Below are 26,808 nucleotides of genomic sequence, written 5' to 3'. Positions count from 1 at the left end.
ACTATACCTCTATATACACACTTCTCTCAATTTAACCTACTCACCACAGATTGCGTCTACAGGTGATTGTTTTTACAGGATGGGCGGGGCCTACACTGTTAGTTTGTGACGTCAGAAGCCACTAAAACATCATAAACTAACATTCTCAGCCAAAAGCAAAATTTGATCGTAATAGCTGAGTTTCAAGCCATAGAGACAGTGACGTTACATTTTTACAACAAAATGTGACAAATTGAAATACTTTGACTAAAATCAAAATCAGTTGATCAAAATCACTACTTAATACCAAATACATTGAGTTTTAGTAAAAAAAAAAAAAAAAGGAGGCTTCGAGTATGGAAAACATTTTTAGCACTGAATTTTAAAAGCCATTGAATTTCTAGCACTGAATTTTTTTGCCGATTATATTTTTTTTTTCGATGTTTAAGAAAATTAAATGTCTCAAAAAATTCAATGTAAAAATATTCAGAGTCAACATCCGGGTAACCAAGGAGAAGCAATCGATTCCTATATCAAATCATCCTTTTAAAACTTTTAAAAGTCTTCAATGTAAAAAAAAAAAATCAGTGCTAAATTCCAATTCAAAATCCGATGGCACAGATTTACTTCCATATTCGGGGTTTTTACTCTTTTTTTCTCTGAGCGTGTGTGGATTTTCTCTGGATGCCTTTTTGTGGTGCAAAGAAATTCAGTTTGAGGTATTCATGCAACCCTAACCCAAACAACGAGTATAGCAATAATAGCATTGGCCCTAATTAGGGATGATAGATATGGATCAAAACTCATATCTCAATATTTTCTCTCAAAATGGCGATCTACGATATTAATCTTGATATTTTTAACTCAAAGTCTTACCAGGAAGAATAATCTGGGTTAAATTTGCTGAATTTGCTTTTGGCTTTTTCTCTTGTAAGGGACAGCATGAGTATTTTATTACAAAAGAAACTATTAAAATATATATATATATATACTGTATATCCAAAATATGGGAACATTTTAAAGGACACTGTTTGACTGTACTCTGAATAATATTAAATACTTGTATAATGTGATTTGTACTGTGTGATTGTATGAATAAAAAAATATAGATATTTTGATATAGGAGATATTGTCATTTTCTATATCGCCAAGATTGAAAACTCGATATATCTTGAATCACTATATATTGTCCAGCCCTAGTCCTAATAACTTTTCTTCAAAGCTACTCATTACCCTGCTTCACCTGTCACACCATTTCACCCCTTAACGTGTCCATGACTAAAAGTCACCTCAACCAGTGGATGTGAAGCAAACACTTTGGAAGCAATCAGCAGCACATCAATCAGTCATTTCCCACCATATCAGTGACACACCATCAGTCCTCTCACTGACCTCCCCCCTGACCTGTGCCATAAACAGGTGTGCTAGCACCAAGTTAAACCATGAACATGGCAAGAGTGAGAGCATGATGACAGGACAGCTTAGCAACTAATGAATGCTTTAAATAAATCTAGATGCACAATGCTATAGCTGACCTTGAGTCAGACAACCCAGTGGGGTGATGAACAGATTAGATATTTATCATTGTGTTAATGTATGGAGACGGTGTAAAAAAAACAAAAATTCAAAGTCAAAACAGGAACTCAGGGTCCAGTATTATGCTATTTTTCACCCATCTCCATTTGTTCTGAGAAAAACTTAGCATGTGAGATTTATTTTCCCAAAGTTGCCTATTTTTGTGCAGTTTTAGCCCTCTGAAAAGTCACTTTCAGACCCATCCTAAAACCAGGCTGTTTTTAGGACCTTCATAATCCGTGTACCCTTCATTCTTTGGTTATTCCGTTTTAAAACCAAATAAAAATAACAAATAAACAGTGTGGTTATTTTGTTTTTCTGATTTAAAACCAAAACAGAAATACAGTAAAACCGAAAACCAGATAAAAATGCATTTTTCTGTTTTTTTAAAAAAAAAACTTGTGTGATATTTATGGGGAAATTAGAGCAAGATCTGAAGTCAGCTGCACCTCGTTTCCCAGGTCCTGGACCAGGTCTCCTCACATACTGTAATAGGACTGTTTAGGATTTATTCCAGCACTTTTCTGGTTCTGCTCATGTTTTCATTCAGTCTGTAGATGTTTTAGCTCGTATAAAGCAGCTCACGTTTATGTTTTGTTTCACGGTGTTACGGTACAAACAGTATCCAAATAAACTGGTGACTCACTATCGACTATGAGGCTGGTGTGAGGAACAATAGATGATGACGATGATGTTAATACCGCTAACGGCAGACGTCAACACACACAGAAGTTGATCATAAAAAATGAGGGGCACCAGTAGATTCATGACACCACCTCTGATCCCACATATGTGCATGTTTTACAGAACATTAATTTTTTTGGTTGCTCGGACCAGGAGCAAAAGTCCGCCCAGTCACCAGTTTATCTGGATACTATTTGGACCATAACACTGTTCGGTAAAGTTGGCAGATATTCACAGATTCACACTTCCAGCATCAATAACTCTTTAACAAAATGCCATCGACACACAAATTACGTCTCTGCCATTGGTGTAAGGTAAACAACATGACAAGATAATTTTTGCAAACGCAGCAGAATAAAAGTCCGTCTGTGTGTCCCTCTGTGTGGTGAGATTAAAACATGAAGCTCTCGTCCTAGTTTCCCTGTAAATATCCATATATCACACAAACAGGATCAGAAAACAGAAAAACGCTGCTTGCTTGGTTCTTGGTTTTTCCGTTTGTCTGTTTCTGGTTTTAAATGAATAAAACCAAAAAACCAACCCAAAAAAACCAAAGGCAATATAACTGCTGCTAAAAATGAAACTGATCGTGAGTGCTCACGCTGCTCTTCTGATTATCTTTAAACTGTAAACTATAATATCAACCTGCCTTCACTATGTTTGCTCTACCTGTGAGGTAGTTTCAGAGGGAGGAGCTCACATTCTTATGTAGGGTAGGAGGAGCCAGAATTGTCAGGAGGAGGCGTTCCCCCATTATGATGCATTAGTGGGGAAAATAAATCCAACTCGCCCATTTGGAGCTGACTTTTTACAAAATGTGGAATAACAAGCCCTTTTTTCATCATACTGCCCCTTTAAACATCTTGATGTAATCATTAAATATGTTAACAAAAACAAACACAGTGCACATTCAACACATCTAACTTATAATTGATAGTCCACCACAGAAAACAAACACAGGAAGCCATTCGCATCAAACATAATCATATTTTGATGGTTGTTTTCCCCATTGTCACATTTGGAATAATTACCAACAACAGAGAAAGACGGACTGCCAAAAGCTTCCTGCAAAACATATGGTCCCACATTTGATCCTTAAAATAGCTCCTTCTCTGTAAACAGTGTCCACTGCAAGCGCTTCTCATTAGAACTGGCTCGTCCATATTTCCCAACACTTCACACAGTGTCTGCCTTTATTATATAAAGCATAAACGCTCTTGATCTAAATGTACATTATCAGATATACGACAAATGAGCCTACTCCTATTTCCATACATAAACGGTGTGTGTGGAAATGGCTATAATAACAAATGTAATCTTCCTCTACGGAGGAAATAAGGGCAATGAGCAGACGAAATATTTTCACACATACATGGTGGTATGGAGTCCTCCCATTACACATTTAGCCACCCAATAGTGTGATGGTGACGAGTTTGTGTAGCTACTGGTGACAGTGAGGCGCGTTAATCCTATTTTAGCGTCCATCTGCACCACAAACGGCTCGCGTGCCACACGAGGCTCAAACTAAAAGCACCCTCCTTTAGAATAATTGTATATCACATCAGCCAGCGATCTGGTGATAGGAAAGTAATCCTGGGAAACTGCATGATACATTTGGACTCTTGCGTATAGACAATACTTTGCCAATATTTAAGAAGAATCAATAAACACTGCCAACAAGGAAATAAAAGGTGGTATATTACACAGTTGTACAGTTTCTATTCTGGGGACAAAATGTCTATTTTTAGCCACAATGAGAGGAGAAAATAAGCAAGTCGGATCTGGTTTCGGCCTGATTGTTCGGACTCTGTCTGTTTCACCATCGCCCGCTCAATTCTGCCAGTCTGTACCCAGAGGACCTGTTATTTTGGGAGCTCAGCTGAGAAAACATGACAACATCATGAACCGCGTAAGCTGCTTACATTTCCTCAAGCACAACCAATGCCCTTTGGGATCTACACTCATGGGACCTGAGTGAGTGAGTGAGCGAGTGAGTGAGTGAGTGAGTGAGTGAGTGAGTGAGTGAGTGAGTGAGTGAGTGAGTGAGTGAGTGAGTGAGTGAGCGAGCGAGTGACACCCACTTAGAAAGTCTAATCCCTGTCAGAGTTTAAATTATTTTCTTCAAATTTGTACAGGTAAAATTACAAGTACATTGTACAAATTAAGAAGTTAAACAAAGGGCAGGTTTCAATGTATAGTACATATGTATGTAACTAAAAATAAACACAGGCTGTGTTCGATATCACATACTAATGTAGTACTCGTACAGTCAGACATCAATATGAGTATATAGTGCGTTCACATTAGATAGTAAGATTAAGTATGCGAGGAATACCTGGATGTATACTACACTGCGACATGTTTTCAGTATGGACAGTGGGCACACTAGTCATACTCAACTGCTCCACATGCACTGTGAGCAGAACGGAAAATTGTCCTGGGAACGGCTTCAAGCTAAATGTCAAACATTCCCTTTTCACAATAAAAGCATCTCTTCTTGTCTTCAATGAGTTTTGAATGCTTTTGTAAATAAGGCTCTTATTTTGAAGTTAACAGGAAGTTTTGTCAGCAAACACAATGGCGGGTCTCCTAAAATCTTCGAAATGTCGGCATGAAATGTGTTTCCGTGAGTTTTATGGATCAAATAACCACATGTTGATATTCTACTTGGTCACTTTCTCGCTTAAAATGTTTTAAGAATTTTCAAAGGTGGCAAATTAACGGAGATATTTAGTCTTAGTGTGCATGTTTTTGTCGTTGTAGGTTCGAAATGCATCTTGGGAAACTTGGAAGTATACTTCAGTTGGAACGGTCACCATCCTAATCATACTAATAGTCCATAGCAGACAGTATACACTGATTGAGTGTGCAGTGTGTACTACACTAGTATGCAATTTCGAACACAGCCACAGACTGTGTGTTTTATTGTGTGTCTACTGTTAAATGAATCACTGCTGTAGTTTAGTTACACCTGGAAAAAAAATTAGGAGCCAAAGCTTTTAGTTTTGGGATAAATGATTTAATAATTGGTTTGATAACCAGTTTGCTTTGCCATGCGGAGTGGAGGTTGCAGGTTAACAGAGATCAGGCTGTGAACTGTCAGCACAATGCTGCTTCACAAGGTGAGCAGATCCCAGCCAAAGTGTGCAACTATTAATGCTAAACCTACCTTTACTCATGCTAATGTTATGGACAGGTTACCTTTAAACTTCTCCTCTAGAATATAAGAGACTCATTACCTGACGTGACATCAAATTTAAAGAGTTAAGTGAGGCAGGAAGAGGAAAAGCAGATGTGTAACCTGGAGTGAAAATGATGGAAAGGTCAACTAAACAGGCAGAATGGTTTTAACTCTTGTTAAATGAAAAGGCCTAAAGGGCAGCTACTGTACATCTCACTTTAGGTGAAGTGGAGAAATAAGTGGAGCAGAGTGGAGACCAGAAGGCTGCACTCATTTTTTAAACACTACATTGAGAGTCTGCATGTAAAAAATCTCCATCAAATATGGGAAAAGTTTAATAGACACCACAGCTGTACTGTATATTCTCTCATTACACAGCTTTTTAACATAAATGCAAGACTGAAAAGGAATATCAATGAATGTTTTATCTGCTGACATTTATCATCGTCACATAGTGCTGGCTTGGATAGCATCTATAGCAGACGTGTCACACTCATTTTAGTTCAGGTACCAAATACAGACCAGTTTGAGCTTAACTGGGCCACAGATTTTAGGTGTGAAAAACAGCAAATTCAGCATTAGTGTGCCCTTGTTTGAACTATCAATAATATATAAAAAATAAAGTATGTGAGTATATCAGTCTCTGCAGGATCTTCACTTCAATTTCCCTAATTCTGGGAATTTGGGGACATTTCATGGAATAATTTGAAGAAACTTTGCCAGATGTTAGAAAAATAGAAAAGTTCTTTAAACAATTTGAGATTAAAAATGTGATATAAGAACTGGAAAACTGAGCTCTGCAAATATTGTGGATTTTAATAGTTTTTGTTTTTTACAAAAAAAATTTACAAAATGTTTAATGTTTTTTTTTTTTATCAGTTTTACTTTCTTGAGCAGGCTAAATTGATGTTTTAAAGGGTTGAATTTGGACCCTGGACGTTTAGTTTGACACGTGATCCACAGCTTAACACTCACTTAACAGCCAGAAGAGGAACGTGAAGTGACCTTGCAGAGAGTATGAAAGACTCTCACCCATGCAATGACTGTTTACACAGTAGGCAGAGTTATTACTAAGGTAACATTATTAGCCTTATACACAGCTTGATAAAGAGTGTTAAAGAGATGGGATAAAAACAAATAAAAACAAATGTAGCTGAGGTAACATTTTTCTCTTTTCTTGTATTCTATGGTCCAAAATGTTAGCAATGACTCATATTTAGCTTCAACTAAGAGGCTTATTACCTCCGCCAAGAAAGTAATATTTTCACCAGCATTCATCTATTTGCTTGTTAGTCTGTTAAGCAGGATTACATCAAAAATACTCAACAGATTTTGACAAGATTTTAACCAAAGATAGACCTCATGCCATAAAAGATCTCATTACATTGTGATGGGGATCCAGATCAATATACTGATTCTGGATCAGTTTAAAAATAAAAAAAAAAACAAAAAAAACCCTACTTCTCATCATTGGCAAACTTTCAGAATTGTATATCTCAGTTCTTAATTGCCCGATCTTTATGAAATTTCACTCAGTTGGTTGGTTTCTCAATTACACCAAGTTTCATCCGGATTGCGCATTTCATTGCAATTTTTCCAAGAAATGTGGGTGCCCACACATTTGGACCTACTGTATCATTACTAATGAGGAATTTATTTTAAAGTATGAGTAATCATGGTACCATACTGATCCAAATAACTACCAATATCTGGCAAAGAGGAAATATTTGGTGGTTGATGGAGGTTAGTGCTTTCTGACTGCTCATGGTTGAATGTGCACTGATCAATAATTTGTTATTAACTTTAAAAAACTATGATTTCTGATGAAAATTGTGATTCTGTGCCACTACAAATTTAGAAAAAGCCTTTAAAATGTATTCTGTGTGTAAGCACACACTCACTTAAGTTTATTTATGCCACAGAACAAGCATGCATCTGTATGCAAATGAACATCTACATCCTCGCACACAGACACCTAAAGAGTTCCCGGCACGATTATCGACGCAGACATGCACGCACTCTCACTTTCTTTCTCGAAACATCTTCAGAAGAGACTAAAATTATCTGCTCTCACTCCATGTTGTGTATTAGATGACACGCAGGGAAAGCATGCCTTGCATTGCACAGGCAGAGCAGATGGGAAAGGCATTAAGTCCATACAAGCTTTCACAAACCCTCAGAGGGTTTGCTTTTACACACTCCAGGATAAGGGGTCAAACTAGCTACTACACTTTACTGTGCACTGCTTTACAAGTCTGATACAAATTCAACTGCCTGTTGACCATCTTTTTGCAGCTCATTTCATTCACTATACCTTCCTGACCTCTGTCCTACTCCTTGATATCATTTGTTTCAGTATGATCTGACTTATTTCTCAAAATACATTGAAACAAAGAAAGTACAAGTAGATTTTTTTTTCATCTGAAAATGTCACATTAAAATGAGCTTTGAATAGATTTGGAAACAGCTCTATGAATATAATAGCACTTCTTGTACAAATGATGAAATATCATTTTATCATGTCTATAAAAACGCAAATCTGAATCACTATTTATTCCAGGGGGAAATTATACTGAACAAAAATAGAAATGCAACACTTTTTGTTTTTGCTCCTATTTTTCATGAGCTGAACTCAAAGATCTAAAACATTTTCTATATCCAAAAAATAACTATTTCTCTAAAATATTGTTCACAAATCTGTAAAAATCTGTGTTAGTGAGCACTTCTCCTTTGCAGAGATAACCCATCCCAACTCACAGGTGTGGCATATCAAGATACTGATTAGACCGTATGATTATTGCACAAGTGTACCTTAGAATGGCCACAATAAAAGGCCACTCTAAAAATGTTCAGTTTAATCACAAGTTCTGAGGGAGCGTGCAACTGGCATGCTGACTGCAGAAATGTCCACCAGATCTGTTTCCCGTGAAATGAATGTTCATTTCTACTCCAAAGGCGTCTCAGAGAACTTGGTAGTAAATCCAACCAGCCTCACAACCGCAGACCACGTGTAACCCCACCAGCCCAGGACCTCCACATTCAGCATGTTCACCTCTATGATCGTCTGAGACCAGCCACCCGGACAGCTGCTGCAACAATCGGTTTGCATAACCAAAGAATTTCTGCACAAACTGTCAGAAATCGTCTCAGGGAAGCTCATCTGCATGCTCGTAATCCTCATCGGGGTCTCGACCTGACTGCAGTTTGTTGCTGTAACCAACTTGAGTGGGCAAATGCTCACATTCGATGGCGTCTGGCACGTTGGAGAGGTGTTCTTGTCACGGATGAAACCCAGTTTTCACTGTTCAGGGCAGATGGCAGACAGTGTGTGTGGAGTGGGTGAGTGGTTTGCTGATGTCAACGTTGTGGCTGGAGTGGCCCATGGTGGCGGTGGGGTTATGGTATGGGCAGGTTATGGACAACGAACACAGGTGCATTTTATTGATGGCATTTTGAATGTACAGAGATACCGTGACGAGATCCTGAGGCCCATTGTTGTGCCATTCATCTGCATCCATCACCTCATGTTGCAGCATGATAATGCACGGCCCCATGTTGCAAGGATCTGTACACAATTCCTGGAAGCTGAAAACCTCCCAGTTCTTGAATGGCCAGCATACTCACTGGATATGTCACCCATTGAGCATGTTTGGGATGCTCTGGATCGGCGTATACGACAGCGTGATCCAGTTCCTGCCAATATCCAGCAACTTGGCACAGCCATTGAAGAGGAGTGGATCAACATTCCACAGGCTACAATCAACTTGATTAACTCTATGCCAAGGAAATGTGTTGAGGCAAATGGTGGTGACACCAGATATTGACTGGTTGTCAGTGTGCAAAATTGCACATTTCAGGGTGGCCTTTTATAGTGCTCACCCCGAGGCACACCTGTGCAATAATCATGCCGTCTAATCAGCATCTTGATATGCCACACCTGTGAAGTGGGATGGATTATTTCTGCATAGAAGTGCTCACTAACACAAATTTGTGAACAATATTTGAGAGAAGTAGATCATTTGTATATAGAAAATGTTTTAGATTTTTTTAGTTCAGCTCATGAAAAATGGAAGCAAAAACATTTAACATTTAAACGTTTATATTTTTGTTCAGTGTACTTGTGTCACAGAGGCTTGAGCAATATTGCAAATGAAAAGAAAAACACTAAAAGAAAGAGAAAAGAAAACGTACATAAGTAATACACTGTTAATTAATTAAGGATTAAACACAAGTGCACACATTACTGTAGAAAAAAACCCATAAAATAATCATACAAATGTACAAATATAATACAGATATATACATGTATATCATACAAGTATGACGTATGTAATCTAAAACAGAATAATAATTTGGGGCCAGTCTATCTAAATGTTCAGTTGTCGTTACCCTAATTCTTTTTTGCATTTCAGAGCTGAAAGTACGTGTTTTCACTCACTTTTACAATGTGCAGCATCATGAACGTGAGTAGCTCTACATGTGATGTGTTGAATTTAACTGTCCACAATTCTGTCAAAACGAGTTTTTGCTCGGCTACATGTGACCCACAGTGCACCATTTGATTAGCCCTGCTCTACAGTAAACTGTGAACAGCAACACAAAAGGCTGTTAAACAACTCCCAATATTTACGATTTATTGTCGAGTGAACAGCAGTTTTCAAATGTGTCACCTCGGGGTCATTTTTCTTTGCTTTCACCTCCCCTTCAGGCAGCAGGCAGGGTGCTGGGACACAACCACTCATTAGTAAAGAGCAGTGGGCAGGTGGAGATCACTTTGCAAAGACAAACAACTTCATTAGTAGCAGCAAGCCTCTAATAAATTCAGCTCAGAATAGGTTTGGAAAGGCTGCGCTATATTTTGATGTCAAATTTAAAGAGAGGGACTCGATGACTCTAACTGAAGGTTTCACAGAGCTGTTGGCTCCTTCGATGTCAACAAGTGTCCATATGGGAATAACATAATGTTCACAAGTTTACAGTGACATTCCTCACTCGGATATGCACAGGAACATGATCACAGTCTTGAATGAGTCACATTCGCGAGCCGTGATGATCAAAACTAAGGTTGGATTGGGTCTCGAGCATGGACAGTATAGGAGCTACGATTTTCCGTGATCGTGGAAAACAGATGGAAAAAACTGAATTCACTTCCTGAAACAAAACTGGCAACATAGTTATTGCATTTTTAATTCTAACAAATATAAAATCAAGTGAAAATTGCCATAAGAGAGAATATATTCTCTCATAAAATATGACATAATATGACACATGGGTTCACCTGCTGAAATGCAAATAGCTGTATGACATGGACTAAACAACATATTTTGGGACATTATCACACATTTACACACAATTTTCCACTTTAAAACTGGTGGTCTATTGTGCAGCAACTTTAGCAAACATGCAAAATCTCACGTGATTTCAGCTCGTGCATTTTGTACAAATACAGCAGAGAAATATGAAATTAATAACAATAGTTAAAGCATAGTGTATGCCTCATGAATCAATGAATCAAATGTCATTTACTCCAAAAACAAAGCAAAATGGTTGAACGTTTGTTTTCATCTCCACCACAAACACTCCATTTGATGGATGTGGAGTCATGCAAACAGATACAAAAAACGTGTTTTTACATCAACCATGATTTCTTGTTTTTTTTTTTTTTTTTAACCAGATAAAGAGGATTTTCTTGACACTATTCTTGCTCTTGTTTGTTCCCAGTATTCCCTGCGATATCAGAATGAGCTAAAAACACTTCTATATATTCGTCTCTGCGACTCCACATCCCACAATGCAATGCACAAAAATGTTGAACAGAGTGTTCAGGGTTGATCCATGAGGTGTTACACTATGATTTTATCTAATAAAACATTGTCGGGGTAGCAGCTTTAAAGCAATTGATTGTCTTCGGCATGTTTGATGCTATTTCAGGAAGTTTAAAAGCTATAAATGACATCTGATAAGGAAAAGCCGATGAAAAGGAAACAAAACGGAAATGTGTAAAGTGATACGGAAATGACTCCGTAACGGAAACTCAGAGCATCCGAGTATACCAGAGCAGTGGTGTGATTTACACAAGACAAAAGGAATCAATACGCAGAAAAAATTACTATGCAGAAGTCAAGGACACATCAAAGATCAAAGCAATCAGCGAACACTTCTGAAGAAGACTTGCAGTTGACAGTCAAAACATGTCAGGAGATCAAAGTAAATTTCCTGAAAAACAGTCGTCTGAATAAATAAGACCTTAACATGTTATGACAAGAATCAAACGTAAGACTTTTATGCTCTCAGGCAAACCACCAGTAAAACAGCGCAGTTTACATATTTTAAAATAATATTTAAAGGCTCTCATGGTCACACACACACACACACACACACACACTTTCACGTGTTACCGAAGCAATGCAGTCCCATTAAGTTCCATGAAAAGAACCTGCTGAGCCAGCAGCCTGTCGCAACGATTACCATGTTGGTTTGTCTTGGCATGGGTCGGGTCACTTGCTGCAGCAGGGTTAGCGCATATCGCAGAATAGGCAGCTTGATTGTCCTGCAGGCTCAAAAGAACCCAGATACTGCCATGTGTATGACTATCTGTGCGTGCACTTTAGTGCACGTGTAACTTCCAACAACAACTGAGCAGCCATCTGTCCCTGTGATCTTTACAGTACAACACACAAGTACACACAAACTCTACACAAATATACAAAATCACTTAACACATTAGACTGGTCAGCATGCTCAACATACATTATCATCACACAAGTCTGAACTGAAGTCTTTAAATGAGCGAGGACTTGGCCAAATTTTATATTCAACCTATCTGCAGACAACGGCAAGTTTTCTTTTCTTTTTACTGGCCTGATAAAACAATTTGAACCAATAAGCTGATCTGATAACATGGACACCTCCTTTTATTTTTTGTCCCTGTTCACCCAGCACCGTAATGTGCTGGGTGAAAAGAGATTTAACACAAAGGCTAAAAAACAAACAAAAAAAAAACTATTTGCTTTGTTAGGTCGCCTGAAAATCTGTTGTATTTAATTTTTTTTTACAATCTCTCTTTATCTCTCTCTGTGAGCAAAATACAACAGGCACTTAACTAACTCACTTTTTTTTTGACACATAGTTTATGTTAAAGTTTGACTCATATTTTTTTACCATCCCTTTACCATGATTTGAACTTCCCCTGGGCAATTGTCACATCTCTCCATCACTCTCTCTATAGCTTCCTTCCTTTTTCTTGTGCACTCTCCTTTTCTTTCTTTGTCCTTTTGCTAAACTCCTCCTGTCTCTATCTTCCTCTCTTCGTACTGCAGTTGGAGCTGAGGCTTGTCTCCTCTGATTATGCTGAAAGTAATGGGAACATTCGCCACAGAAAATCTCCAATGACAAGTGACAAAACAAAAAGTTTGTCAGTTTGAAAGCGAATCACACCTTCACTCATGCTCGATGTCTCCTACAGCCGCATTGTCAGAGGTTGTTTTGCAATGTCACTGTACAGCGTAGAAGTTTGGTGACATAAATCCCCTCAACACCTACACCTGATTGTGAAAATGGACAGGAGTTTTTCTGCTTATATGTAATGGGATTTATTTCAAACAGAACAAGAAATACATTATGGTGTGCACAGATCCCTCAACCTCTGATCAGTGTATAAGTATATAGTTTAAAATGGAACCAATTAGCCAACTATGGAAATAAGTTCAAATGGCGTGTTACAATGAATATAATGCAGGTTAAGCATCTTCTACTGTGCCACACTTTGATCGGTTGATCGTTCTTAGCAAATCTATCAAAAAGCAAACTTGTCAAAAGACCAGGCTAAAAAGTAAGCAGATAAAGCTATTTTATTTATTCATTTATTTTTGCCTTATTAAACCAACAGAAAACTATCCCAATGTAAAAATGTTATTTTGACTAGTAGCAGCTGCCTGGTGGTTGGATACTTTTCCCAACAAGGTTAGCATTACACCTTGAGAAAACATTTAAAAAGGGTCAAATGCCATTGCGCCCCTTTGCATTCTTGAAACTTTTTCACTTGATTTTATTTCGTGCACCTTTGAATTTTATTTCCCAATTTTTTGTTAAATTTCCTCCATCCATCCATCCATCTGCAATTAAAAACCAAATGAATAAATAAACAATTTAATAAATTAATGAAGAAATTCAAGATTTTTTGTCTGGGTACATTTCTTAGTTTGGTGATCTGAATACCAGTACTATCAAACGTGCTGTATATAAAGCAATACTGGCCCCTAATAAAGGTATCTATTCATCCACTGCTGTTTGACAGGCAGCAGGGTTTTTAGAGCTAGAGGGTGACAAAGAGTATAAGCAGAATCAGTCTTTGCATATTAATTAAAGTCTTGACTCACTCCCCTACTGGCACCAAGCTGTAATATACTCTGGAGGATAATGTTATTGACTGCATTGATCTTTGGGTCACTTACTGAAAAAAGCTGCTACGGTATACTGGCGATGTAAACACATTTTCTCGAGGGACAGCTGAGCTTTGAGGTGTCTCCAGTGATGAGGAAGAGATGTCAACAGAAGCTAAATATTAGCGTGCATTGGATTTGTAATGGAGATGCAGAAACGCAGGCTCGTCTTTACTCACAGCTGAAGAACGTGTAATGACTGGTGTTCACACAATGCAAAGGGGACAAGAGGATTCATTATATTTAATTTAAAGTCAGAGGAAAGCATTTGGATCATGTTTAATGTGAAAGATGACCAAGTCACTTGGTAATGTTTCTCTTGTGCTGTCATATCAAAGATGATATATAGCAGAAAGCCATTAGTACCATTCCTCAGAGAAAGCTTATTCATTCACTGCTGAAGAGGACAAAAGCATTAATGGGTAATATATTCAGAGGAAAGTATTCAACTGTAAGGGAATAAGAGATATTCAGATAACATGGACAATTAAAAGACAGTATATACAACCTTAAAGTGCTAAATGTCACCCTGACCATTTTTCTCTAACTGGTAATGTTTAATTACCAGTACCATGAAAAAAAGGTGAATACTGTGTCAAATGTGGATAGGCTTTCTGTTTTAAAGATGCAACAAAAGAATAAAGAAGAAAGACATTGTAAAGTCGACAGCTAAATATAGCAACAATCCTTCACTGGTCCCCAAAGCCAATTTTACACAGTCTGGAGAAGCAAACGTCATGGTTGCTCCTGCTTCTCTTTCTCTCTCTCTCTCTCTCTCTCTCTCTCTCTTCAGGGTGACATCATTTACATAATGAGACGCTGCCACGGCAACAAAGACCCAATAAGCATGGGAGTCGTCAGTCATGGGTGGTGGATACGGTGCAGAGGGGCCTTCCTGACGCACTGCTGTCAACATTCGCTGTCACACGCTGACAAAGGCTTTAGAATAGTGATACAGAACTTACTGTATCTATTGTAATTGAAAATTAAATGTATTTGAAATTATATTGTAATCCATCGCAGGGTAACACACACACACACACACACACACACAGACAGACATACACTCAATACTTCGGGCAGTTTAGGGTCTTTAATTATCCTGACAGTTACTGTATGTTGGTGGAAGGAAGCTGAAGTACCCAGAGGAAACCCATGCAGCACAGGGAGAACATGCAAATTCCACACAGAAAGGACCATTCCAGGGCTTGAACCCAGGACCTTCTTGTTAGGCGGATGTGCTAACCACCAAGCCACTGGTCCTAAGACAAAAGCTTTCAAAACATTTATGTTTGAGAAATGAGAAAAAATAAATTAATTAATGAATTAAAAAAACATCATATTGCGAGTATTTCGTATCGTGAGTTGACTTTCTTTACACTCCTAATGGATGGATGGGTGGATGGATTTATAGTTTGATTGACTGAATAAAGAGCAGCTTTCAGTGAGCAGCCATTGTTATACACCAGGTGGTGAACATGATGATTACAACAAAATGACTTCAATCTTAATCTAAATTCTGCTCTGCTCAGTCTGAGCTGACTCTGTGAATGTCGTTACCTTTACCCGATGATTTCTTTATGTTTCTGTTGATGCATCGTTCATAAATGTAGAAGTCTAAGTAGGATTTTCCAGACTTAAAGGATCACATCCAGATTGTTTTCTTCTACATTTAGAATACATGGACTGTTAGGGAAGCAATGAATAGTGCATTAGTGGGATTCGGCACATCAGATTGGTTTTGCAATTTGTTTTCTAAATTTCACAGTGATGCTTCTTGTCACAGCTACTGGAATAATGCTGATACAAAATGAGGTATGCCCCGACACCCTGCTTGTGAAATCAGCTGCAAAGTTGCTGGCGTTCCTGTTACCTAATTCTCTGCACATTTTCAGAGGAGATGCAATTCTGCTGCTTACTGATAAATTCTCACTACAGAGACCACGACTTTGTCCTAAGCTAAGCACCTGCCAATCACTATTGTGATTATAGCATATAGAATATATAGCATTCTATACAAATCATTACCCCTAACCATAGAACCAAGGCGTGTTGGTCAGGCAGACACTGTCGATCCTGTTTATTACCACAGATTCAAACCTTATCTCATCCCTCCTTACTTCTGCTTAATCCTCTTAATAATTTTCTCCAACTTTAATTAGTTTGTGTCCAGAGCAACTATCAATCTTGTGCATGGGTTAAAGTACCGAATACAGCTTTAACACTACATGTAAATATTTCACTGGCATTACGCTAACACACGTGTCAAACTCAAGGCCAGGGGACCAAATCCCTTTAGACCATCAAAATCAGCCCGCAGGAGGAATTGAAAAAGACAGAAAAAACAAATTATTGTTCAAATTACCAAATAATTCAGTTGTGGATAAATCAGCTCAGATATATCATATCTCAGATATCTAAATAGACAAAGGCAATGAAACCACAATATTTGGAGGACTGCACTTTCCAATGCTTTATTTCACATGTTGCAGTCCTTTTAAATTTTAAATTGTTCAAAGAACAAAATTTTCCTGAATTTATGTCACAATTTCTGCAAATTACATAAAAATTGGTCAAGAAATCAATGAAATTTAAAAGAGAAAATCCTGAAGAGACTGATATATTATCAGTGCCTGATATACTTTATGTATGATTTATACTTTGTGTAATTAAAGTACAAACTTTGGGACAATAAATTTTTCCACCTAAAATCTGTGGCCCACTTAAGATCAAACTACTTCGTATTTGGCCCCTGAACTAAAATGAGTTTGACACCCCGGCTCTAACCATTAAATGCTCCAGTCTTCATTCTTTATCTAAAATAACATATGATTGAGTTCGCTTTTCTTATGTGTGCAGGTGCTGTTGCATTAGACGGGGAACCCAACTATTCTGTAAAATTAGATACTGTGAGCATGACCTGCAAACCTTCAAAAAATCTATAATCACACACACACACACACACACACACACGTCTTCACTTAGCATTCATTTGCATGAAAAGGAAAAAAAATCAACATGTGTTCCCTTTGAGATAACTGAAACATTTACGTTTCAGGAGTCATTTTATTATCTTCTTAATGGAAAATGGAAATTAAAGGACACTTCCATGTTAATGTAGTTTAGTTATACAAATTACAAACTATACACTCTTTAATATATCAGAAATCCCACACATGTATACAGTAATGCATTTGTATAATTGACCAACAAAATGTTTAAAAAAAAAAATTGGAATTTATTTTTTGACACCATTCAAAGATAACATTTTTTTTTTCATATCTAAACTTTTTAAATACCAGCCAATTACCAAGTATTTTATAGAATTTTAGGAAAATCTATCCAAAAAAGCATACCCATTAGTGCATAACACTGCCCCCTACAGATAGGCCCTGGTACTGACTGCCTCCTTCTACTGTGATTTATAGTTTTGTTTTTTAATGCCATGTTGCGATACTAACAACTCCATGACAACAAACTATGTACTATTTATGTGAACTCATCTGTTGGGGAACTGTTCAGCTTATAGGTGCCATTATGTAAACTGAATAGGTTTTATTTGCAAAATAACTGTAATGAATAAAACCAAACAAACACACTTGCTGTACACTTTAGTAACTAAATACAGTGTTCATCTTATTTCATCTTGGATGACAGAAAAGGCGCCTCATGTTTGGAGAAAATTGACGGGGACACATGTGGCAGTAGTGTAAGGGGGTACGAACTATCTGATAGTGAGCTGGAGGTGGTGCCAAGGCTTTGAGATGAATGAGTCAACGCTGCCACGTGCTCAGCTGAACAGATGAGTTCTTTCCCCTAAGAGCATCTGATCTGCAATGAGTCTATTAACACTCAAACGTATTATGCATAGAGGAATTGATCCAGGATGCCAGTTATCATCACCGTCATGCACTCAATATAAAAGAAGGTGTTCCGTCTCATGGAGCGGCAGTGGAAAGGAAACCAGAAAATATAGAGGCAAGAAAACCAACTCTACTGGTTCCCTTTGTGAGATTCTGTGATCTTTGGATTCACACTAGTCATGCTTTCCATCTCTTTAGCTTTCAGAAAACAGCAGTTGGAGGAAAAGATGAATGGATCAATTCATTACCGTCATTAATAAACATTACACAACTTATCCCATTATTATTGACTGTTATTTCCAACTTTGTTTTCAATACAAATCAAAATTCACATATAACCTGTGGAGGGATTATCCTGTGTTATATTGGGAACACTTCAGAGAGACAAATGACGGTAGACATGTCATGTGATGGATAATCCTATACCTAGCTGAGGTACCGCTCATCCACACCAATATCTGCAGGAAATATTTGTGATATAAAACTTAACTATCATAAACCTCCATAAATATTAGAGTAAGAGACTGGCAAATATTCAATCTCTATGTTCGAACACATAGCCTGTGTTGAACCCTTTATTACTCCCAGTTATGCATGATCATGAAACTTGACACTCTGATTTATCTTTCTTAGAAACAAAAATAATAATTTAAAAAAATCAACCTTTAAAAATGGGCAAAATTCTAATTTTAACTAGAACTTCAATCTCATGTCACTACATTTAATGTGAAATAATGAAAACACTTGAGATTGAGTGTGTGCGTGTGTGCGTGTGTGTGTGTGTGTGTGTGTAACTAAATCAGATTGTGCAAAAGTGATCAAGTTGGCATGGGACATGTATTGGTAAAAGGAAACTAAAATTGGAAAAAAAAAAAAAAGTCATTGTTTTGGAAAAGGGGCAAAAATGGGAAAAAGGAAGTTGCAAAATGGCCAAAGAAAAAGGTAAAAAGGGGTTAAAAAGTTTCCCCTTTTAAGTTTTTCTGGGAGAATAATCATTTAAATGGAGACAAAGAGCCACATGTTGAGTATCCCTGACTTAATAACAGCTTTTTTTTTTATTGTTTTAGTAAATTAATTTAAACTAAATTGGGAGTCAACGGTTGTCCTACCCTTAGAACACCCTCACTTTTAAAATCGCTGCTCCACTCCGTGTGTATACGCAAATCCTTACTGCTAAACAATAAATACAGGACTGAAATTTTAGTTGGATCAACTATAGGCTTTAGTTCTCTGATTTGGGGAGGAATAAACTGTGTCAAGACATTTCACCTCGTCATTAACCTCCACAGATACAGTATATACAGTAGCTTTGGGTTTGGCATAAGTTTATGTCTCTGATGATGTAAGGACATGTTTTTATTTCAACAGTAATTATTTAATAACCAGAAACAATGCAACGCAGGAGTTGGAGTTACACAACCATTAATGTAAATGTATTGTATTTTGTGTATCCAAAACACAGTATTATAGTCGCATTGTTTCGTGACAATACTCTTTAAATAAGGATATTGAAAGCAAAACAGCAACACGAGACCTATCCCTAATACGTACCCGTTGCCACAGAAACTTAAGCGGGCAGCACAGTTGAGGAGATGAGCTCTCCACTGTGTCAAACTCTAATCAGCGGTCAGGTTAGCGATGTAGAGTGGCAGATTACTGATGCCACTCACAGATATGAGTGGCATCAGTAATCTGAAACAGAGGGTGAGTCGTTTTCCCTTCAGGCAGTACTGCCATATCTACCTTAATACCTGGAATCCTTTAGACCAGAAAAACACCCATGACTTTAGGAGGGACTTCGTGTTCATATGACAAACAACAATAGCTCGTGTAATTCTGATTTGAAGTGAATGTGCAAAGTTGTATTTACCAAATGCTTGGTGTTTTTCGGAACACTGATTTGCAACTTGTTGCGAGGCAATACCCCAGTCTTTTTGTGCAGTTTGCATGTTCTCCTTAACCCCTTAAGGTTCAACCAGATTTTGGAAAAAAGGCCTGGTCAAGACATTCCCAAACTGGAACAATAACTGTGTTTAAACCCTTTGGTGCACATGCGTCAGGTGGTAGAGGGGCCGTCTTCTGAGCAAGAGGTTGGGAGTTCGATCCCAGTCTCATACCTGTCTACGTGTCAAAGTGTCCTTGGGCAAGACACTGAACCCTAAGTTGCTCCCAGTGGTTGACCAGCGCCTTGCATGGCTGCTCAGTCCCATTGGTGAATGAGTTGATATTTAGGACTACTTCAGTGTAGGCATGAAAGCTCTGTATAAATCAAGTCCATTTACCATTTAGAAGAATTTTGAACACTCTAGGTATCAGTACAACTGAGTTTAAATGTCCATCCTCGCCTGGCTTATTTATCATAAACAGTTAAAATGTACTTCTGTAAAATTGTATTTACCCAAGGGTTTGGTATTTTTCGGAAAACTGATTTTTAACTTGTTGTGAGTCGATACCCCAGTCTTTTTGTGCAGTTTGCATGTTCTCCTTAAGCATTTGTGATTGGTTCCAAGCTACAATTTAATTAAAAAAAATAATAATAATAAAAAAATAAAAAAATGCGTTGAATAAGTCTTAAATGCATTGATTGATTGACCTTTTTAAATGTAATCATTTTATTAATTCTGGAAAATAATAATTAATCTGATCACACACAAATTCCTCCTGAAGCATTTTGGATTGTTCATAAATGTAAAGATTCAATAGAAGTGTACATCAATCTATAGAGGTTTGCACAAAAAAGGCTTTTCAGTATCAATCAAGCTTAGTGTGCCACTGCAAATATAAACCTTATGCATCAAACTGAACTCTGCTCGTATTAAACACAGTCGATTAGATCTTAACACCAGCAGATAGTGTTAGTGATGTAATTACAGCACAAGTCCCGGTTTTGGAAGGCCAGCCAGCATTGTGATTAATGAAGCAGCTCTAAAGTCCTTGCTAGATACCTATTGATTTAGTTGTACAGCGGCTTGCCTTGCTCTGAATTAATCTGCCTGTAAATATGCAAGACTTATGTCTTCTGCCACACTTGGACCAGTAGTTTGAGGCGGACATGAATCCGCTCACTGACACTTATAACCCAAGAGGGGAGCATATAAATGTGGTTCTCTGTGATGAAGTCTAGGGGTGAGACACAAAGTGCAAAACAAAGTTCTTTGCTGGCATAAATACGGCATTTAGAGTTTTCCTTCTGCAATTAGAAAAAAAAAAAAAAAAACTGTATGTTTGCTTAGCTGTACTAAAAATTAGATCATGAGCTTGGATTAAAAAGCTCGGAGTGGGAATGTTGGTGTAATTGTCCTGGTATGCATCATAAAAAGCTTGTTAGTTTATCTGTGTGACAGACAGTGACTAACACAAATGCAAAACTCGAAAGCTGAAATCTATATTCACAATTTGATACATAACGTTGTCTGTAAGACCCAACCTCAGAAGGAGAGGAGTAATCTGAGAGTGTCACCCATGTTTAAACTGGAACCCTGCTACTGAGTCACCCCACCTCTGACCCCGTAATGTCTCTCCCCTTCTGTGTCTGTAGGCTCCTCTGGTGCCACATGTCCTAGCAAGTAACCTATGGCCTTTCTCATGTTAACCATGATGACAGAACACAGACAAAGTCCTGTGACAGGCATTTAGGGCCATCTTCGCCAAGCGGGCTGCACAACTGAAGGTACATACAGTATTGTTGATATGATTATGACCACATAGATAACCTATTAGTTCATTTTCAGTCTGCATATGGAAGAATAACACAATTGTCTCCCCTCTTAACCAGTTTAAATTCAGTTTGCATGCTCTTTAGAACTAATTTTACTTCCTCACAAAAGCAGAAAAGACTCTAATGGATTTAAACCCGAGAGAGAGAATGAACTCAGTTCAACATAATTCACAAATCATGTTGTAGCTATGATCATATACATATTCTCATGTGACTTTCTCTGCCAGTTGCTGTTTTTATATCATGAAATGAGATGTGTTCTGCCAGAGGATAGCCAACAACGTGCAGAGACAAACTTCAGATATGACAGGTGGACAGTTTGCCTGAAATAATGTGTGGGACAGGTGGTGGCCAGCATTGGCAGGGTCTGGATTTTTTTCCCCCCCCATCTCCATGCGGTTCTTTCTCTCCCGTCTCTTGTGCCAGTCATGTCTCCAATGGAGGACAGCTGGAGCCCAGTGATACACAGAGACTCTTTTTCCCCACAAATTGGAAAGCAGCCAGTATGTCCTGACCTGCCAGTTTTAGAGTTGTGGTTATAGTTTATAGTTAATGAAAAAAGTATATAAAAAAAAAAAAAAAAAAACAAGCTCACACTGAACTTTGTTGAGCAGAAAAAAGTTTTAACTCATCTACAGTCGTGGAGAAAATACACAGGTTAAAGGAAATGAGTTATTATTGCAGGTATTATCAATTTTCCCATGACGTGGCTAGTTTACTTTTAAGTCCAACTTTAAATCAGGAATTTTGTGGTTACTTTATGAATTAAATATTTGTGTAAATTTCAGCCCAAATTGTCGACCTGCTGCTAGTTATGTAATGTGTTATTTATGTTTATTGCAAAGTATACTTTGAATAAAACACACTTGTTTCAGCAATAGGTAAAACTAAATAAATGGCATCATGGTAATCTGAACAAGATAGAGTTTGATGGGCATTTATTTGATATGATGATATGATCTCAGAGGCGGAGAGCTAGTCGTCTCCTTTTTACCACTGTTTCCTTTTCCATTAAATAGATAAAGCATTCTGTGTTACAGCCTTGCCTGTATATGTGCCTCCCTGTGGGGTTCAGTGTTAAACCCGAATGACAATTATTGTCCTGAGGTTGACATTTGTTTGAAAATTGTCTTAACCTTTGGTTTATGTGAATAATTCAAAGTATAGATATAAGAGACTGTTATTTTTGGGATATTTTCAATGGATGAATTAGTTTTTGTTCCAACTAAATAAGATGTCGGCCAAATATGAAGCTTACAGCCTTAATGTTTGTCTTTAACTGAGTCAAAATCAGATCAAAAACCACATTAGGATCTTACTTTTAACATTATATGGAAACAGTTGACAGAACTGAGTTTAGATCGTCCAAAATAGGCACATGTTGGTTTTGTTGTTGTTGCAAAAAAAAAAAAACACAGTGCGTTATTCAGTGCAGTGCTGCCAGGTTTATTGATTTGTTGCTAGAAAACACAACTAGCAGACACCACAGGAAGATGTAATGATTGTAGTAATTTAGTAAATTACAAAGCTTAATAGACAGGTCACCAAGAGGTAGTTGTGGGAAACGGATCTTGTTACAGTGGTGAATTTAATTGTAGGTAAGATCATTCGTTTAATTTAACATCACGTGACCAACTACAGTTCATTAAATTGCTTTTGAAATAAATAATTATTTCTTTGATTAACATAGATTCATTTGCGGATGTGACCACGTTGTTTTTGGTAGTGGGTCGTCTTCTGATCGAGAGGTTGGGGGTACGATCCCAGTACCTGACTATGTGTCGAAGTGTCCTTGGGCAAGACACTAAACCCTAAGTTGCTCCCAGTGGTCGACTAGCAGTCTGTCCCACTGGTGTGTGAGAGTGAATGGGTGAATGAGCTGATATGTAAAGCGCTTTGAGACTGCTTCAGCGATAAAGCGCTATATAAAATCAACTCCATTTAAAACAGTGAAGATGCAGGTGTTGCGTAAAGTATATGCGCACACATCTCTATAGTTTAGATGGCGCGCTCTGAGGATAATCAGTCCCGCCACGTTTCTCTGGCAACCCCGTCTCCGCTCTGTCGCCATGGCAATGCATAAGGCGGTTTACTACGTTTTAATCGATGTGAGCCTTGTTTTTACGCCACAAAAGCTCTGATCCGACCAGGTTCCGGTGCGTCGCGGAAGAAAAGAGACGACGAGATAGCGCGTATCAGTAGTGGATGCGGTATGAGCCAAAAACATAAAAGATGTTTTCTTAAGACAGAATAACCTTCAATTTATTGTTTCAAATGTTGTTTGAAATTTTAAAAAGGGGGTTTTGGTGGCATTCTGTAACAGGTAGTGACCCTTTACTTTTGGTGTTGGAGATGAACCATGAGTCAATTGAAATGAAGCATGTCGTGCAGCACATTGGCCTACAAAAAAACGCTTGGATCAAACAGCAGTCTCCACATGCACCGTGCTGGGAATGGCTCACCATCCATCCAGAGGCTGCTATTGTTCCCAGGCCAACATCAAAGGAGGGGGGGTTTGAGCACCATGCATAGGGGGTTGGTGGGGGGTATAAGGACGCGGCTCCGTGGTCGAGTTTAAAATTAAATGTGGGATTTGGGAAAGGAGAAGAAAAAAAAACAATATGTGCAGTGCTTCTTTCTTACCCTTGGAAGCATCCTTGTCTTCTTTAGGCTTCGCCACTTTTCCACTCATAGATCCCAGTTTGGATGTGTAATTCCCGAATTAGATCAGAATCGAAATCCCCCTTAATTGCTGAGTGTCGTCAGTGAAATCCACAGCAAAGGTCCCGGGTGCTGAGATAAGGGTTCTGATGAGAGGGAGACAAACCATGAGCATCACGATAGCATCGTATATCGTCCTGTTCTACATCAGCATCTGTTGGTGTGTCAACGCTCAGCATGGCTACTTATGAAGAGCACAAAGCTGCTCATCACTAGGACATCTGTGGAAAAAAAAACATCCAACTACTGATGCTGTCTGATCTCTCTCTCTCACACACACACACACACACACACACACACACACACACACACACACACTTAAACCTACCTTATCTCCTCCACGCTTTTTGCTACATCAATGCACATTGATGAAAGGACTCGCTCCCACCACGAATCCTGATATGATGCATTAAAAATAAAATAATAATAATATTCTATTCTACAGTGGCGAAAGGAAAGCAAGAATGGCCAAAAACAAGGCAGTCAGAGGTCTCCAGATTAGAGTCGTAACACCAGAACGTCCAATCTAACGGACCCTAAGTGAAATTCCATCCAGTACCACCAGCTTTCCTCGTCTGAAGCGTTTCCCAGTCCCTCTCTAGAGTGCCAGGTTGGATCAACAGGATACACGTACGCAACGTGAGAGCAGAGCGCTCCGCCCGCTCACTGCTCCGATCTGCGCTGTTTGGTCTTTGCTTTGACCTCGGTGGAAACGATCTGCTTTTCTATCCACACGCACACACACACACGCAGTCCGAGCTGAGCCTAGTTATTACAGCAGGGGGTCATCGTGCTGCATGGCGCGCACCATTTTTTGCTGTTGATCTCGTTCAATTACGTGTGCAGAGCTGCGCTTTTATTCTTTTCTTTCCCCATTCACGTTCAGACAAGCCGCCTTTTATTTCACAGACTGTTTTTTTTTTTTATCACACTGAATATGCTCACCGTGCAATCTGAATGGCGGGACTCATATTTGAAATATCACATTACGTAATAGTGTGTTTCTATACGTGATATGTTAGAAGTCTATCCTCCAATGGCCACTTTAGGATAAAATCTATAATCATCACCGAAGCTTCAACTATGAGGAAAAAGTCAGCATATGGAGGTAGGTTTGGGTCTTTATTATTCCATTACAAAAAAAAAAAAAAAAAAAAAAAAAACCTTTTCAATCAAAAGAAGAAGAAAAACTTCAATTAAGAAAAACAAAAAAAACAAAACAAAACAAAAAAAAAAAACCTTCAAATGCAATTTTTCGGGTCTCAAATATAATCTTTGCATCATTTTTCATTGTTTTGATTGAGAAGTTTTGTTTTTGTTTTTTGATTTAAGTAATTTTTCATTCGACTGAAAAGACACAAATATAACTCCATATTAGCAAACCTGTGTCATTTCTTTTATTTATTTTTTGTTATTTGCCAAACGTTCGGTAAACTTGCATTGCTGATGACTTTACCCAACTATCTGTTTGGGCCACAAAATCATGGAAAAGACAACATTTTTTATTTTTTATTTTGATATTCTCTGTTTCTCGAGTATTAAAAAAATAAATTAAAAAAAAGCAAATATAAACTCTAATTCAACACTTGCACTAGTTGTAATAGCCTACTTTTGAAATCTGATAACACACTAGTTTTGTAGCATTTCACAAGTTTTCAACCTTTTCCAACTCTATTACACGTTGCCGCTGACTTCAGCAGTAGCATACAGTAAATATTTTACATTTTCAAACAGTAGTATCCAGCTCTGTTATATGTATCTATTATTTTGTTGAGTTTGATGTCACTTCTGATGGGGAAAGCAACCCCGAAGCTGTAAAAGACTTTAAATACTGCTTCTGTATGGTTGTCTTTTCCCAAACATATAACACAAAAGTATAGTAAAACTGTTAGCTGACCCATTATATTGATGGAAAATATTAAAATGTATATCTCTACTTCCCACTTCTAGTTTGAGAGGGCACACAAAGGCAAATATTTGAGAGTTTAAAAATTAAAGTAATTAACTTTGACTGTTTGCCATGAAAACAACACCATCCATTATTTACTAAGTTAGTCCCTCGACCTCGACGGAAGACGTGTGTAAATAATGTGGTTTCCTACCTTTAATGGATGTAGTCTGAAGGCTGCATCCTCATAAGAAACCTATCATTCGTATTCTGTAAAGTCCCTTCTGTTTTATGATGCGATATCCTGGATTTTGATTTTGTCTTGAGTTGGGTCAGTGTCAGATTGATGGTCCTGGTCCAGTCTCAGTCTGGTTCTTGAAGAGTATCACATCTGCTGGTCCAGCAGGTTCAGCGTCACATGCAGTGCAGCAGGTTTAAAAGACCGGAGGGTGGACGGTTACAGGATCTATATTGGTTCTATTTTTAGAAGAAATAGGACCCCCTTTTAAGTTTCTTGACATGCTCAAATCATCTTGAGATGTTTAAAGTCACACTGGGGTCAGTTTCACTCGTGCCACAAATGGCTGGATTGTTGCAATTTATAAGGCAGCGTGTTTATGTAATTTTGTTATCATTTTTCTGTTGGCACAGTGAGCAAAACTTACACTGAGATAAGTGGAGAGGAGATGATGCTTAAAAATATTTAATCAGAAAAAGGAAGGGAGAAAAATATTTTTTTAATGTTTTCTGGTGAAAAA

General features: G+C 38.0%; 1 protein-coding gene across 2 annotated transcripts in view; it reads right to left on the bottom strand.

The window, feature by feature from the left end:
* The window catches only part of fgf13a (fibroblast growth factor 13a), a 113,388-nt gene extending 86,913 nt beyond the window's left edge, over nt 1-26,475 (bottom strand). Inside the window, exons 1-2 of one of the 2 annotated variants that reach the window (XM_028459459.1) lie at nt 26,265-26,475; nt 24,085-24,248 (exon numbers count right to left, since the gene is read on the bottom strand). In XM_028459459.1, the coding sequence (XP_028315260.1) occupies nt 24,085-24,133 (49 nt within the window). In that variant the 5' untranslated portion in view covers nt 24,134-24,248; nt 26,265-26,475. Of the gene's footprint in view, nt 1-24,084; nt 24,249-24,490; nt 24,881-26,264 lie in introns of those variants that run through there. The other variant, XM_028459460.1, reaches the window with a different exon arrangement.
* Between the last annotated feature and the right edge of the window lie 333 nt (nt 26,476-26,808).

This window comes from Gouania willdenowi, chromosome 10 (assembly GCF_900634775.1).
Source record: "Gouania willdenowi chromosome 10, fGouWil2.1, whole genome shotgun sequence".
Lineage (NCBI taxonomy): Eukaryota > Metazoa > Chordata > Actinopteri > Blenniiformes > Gobiesocidae > Gouania > Gouania willdenowi.
This window is presented reverse-complemented; position numbering and strand designations above follow the sequence as displayed.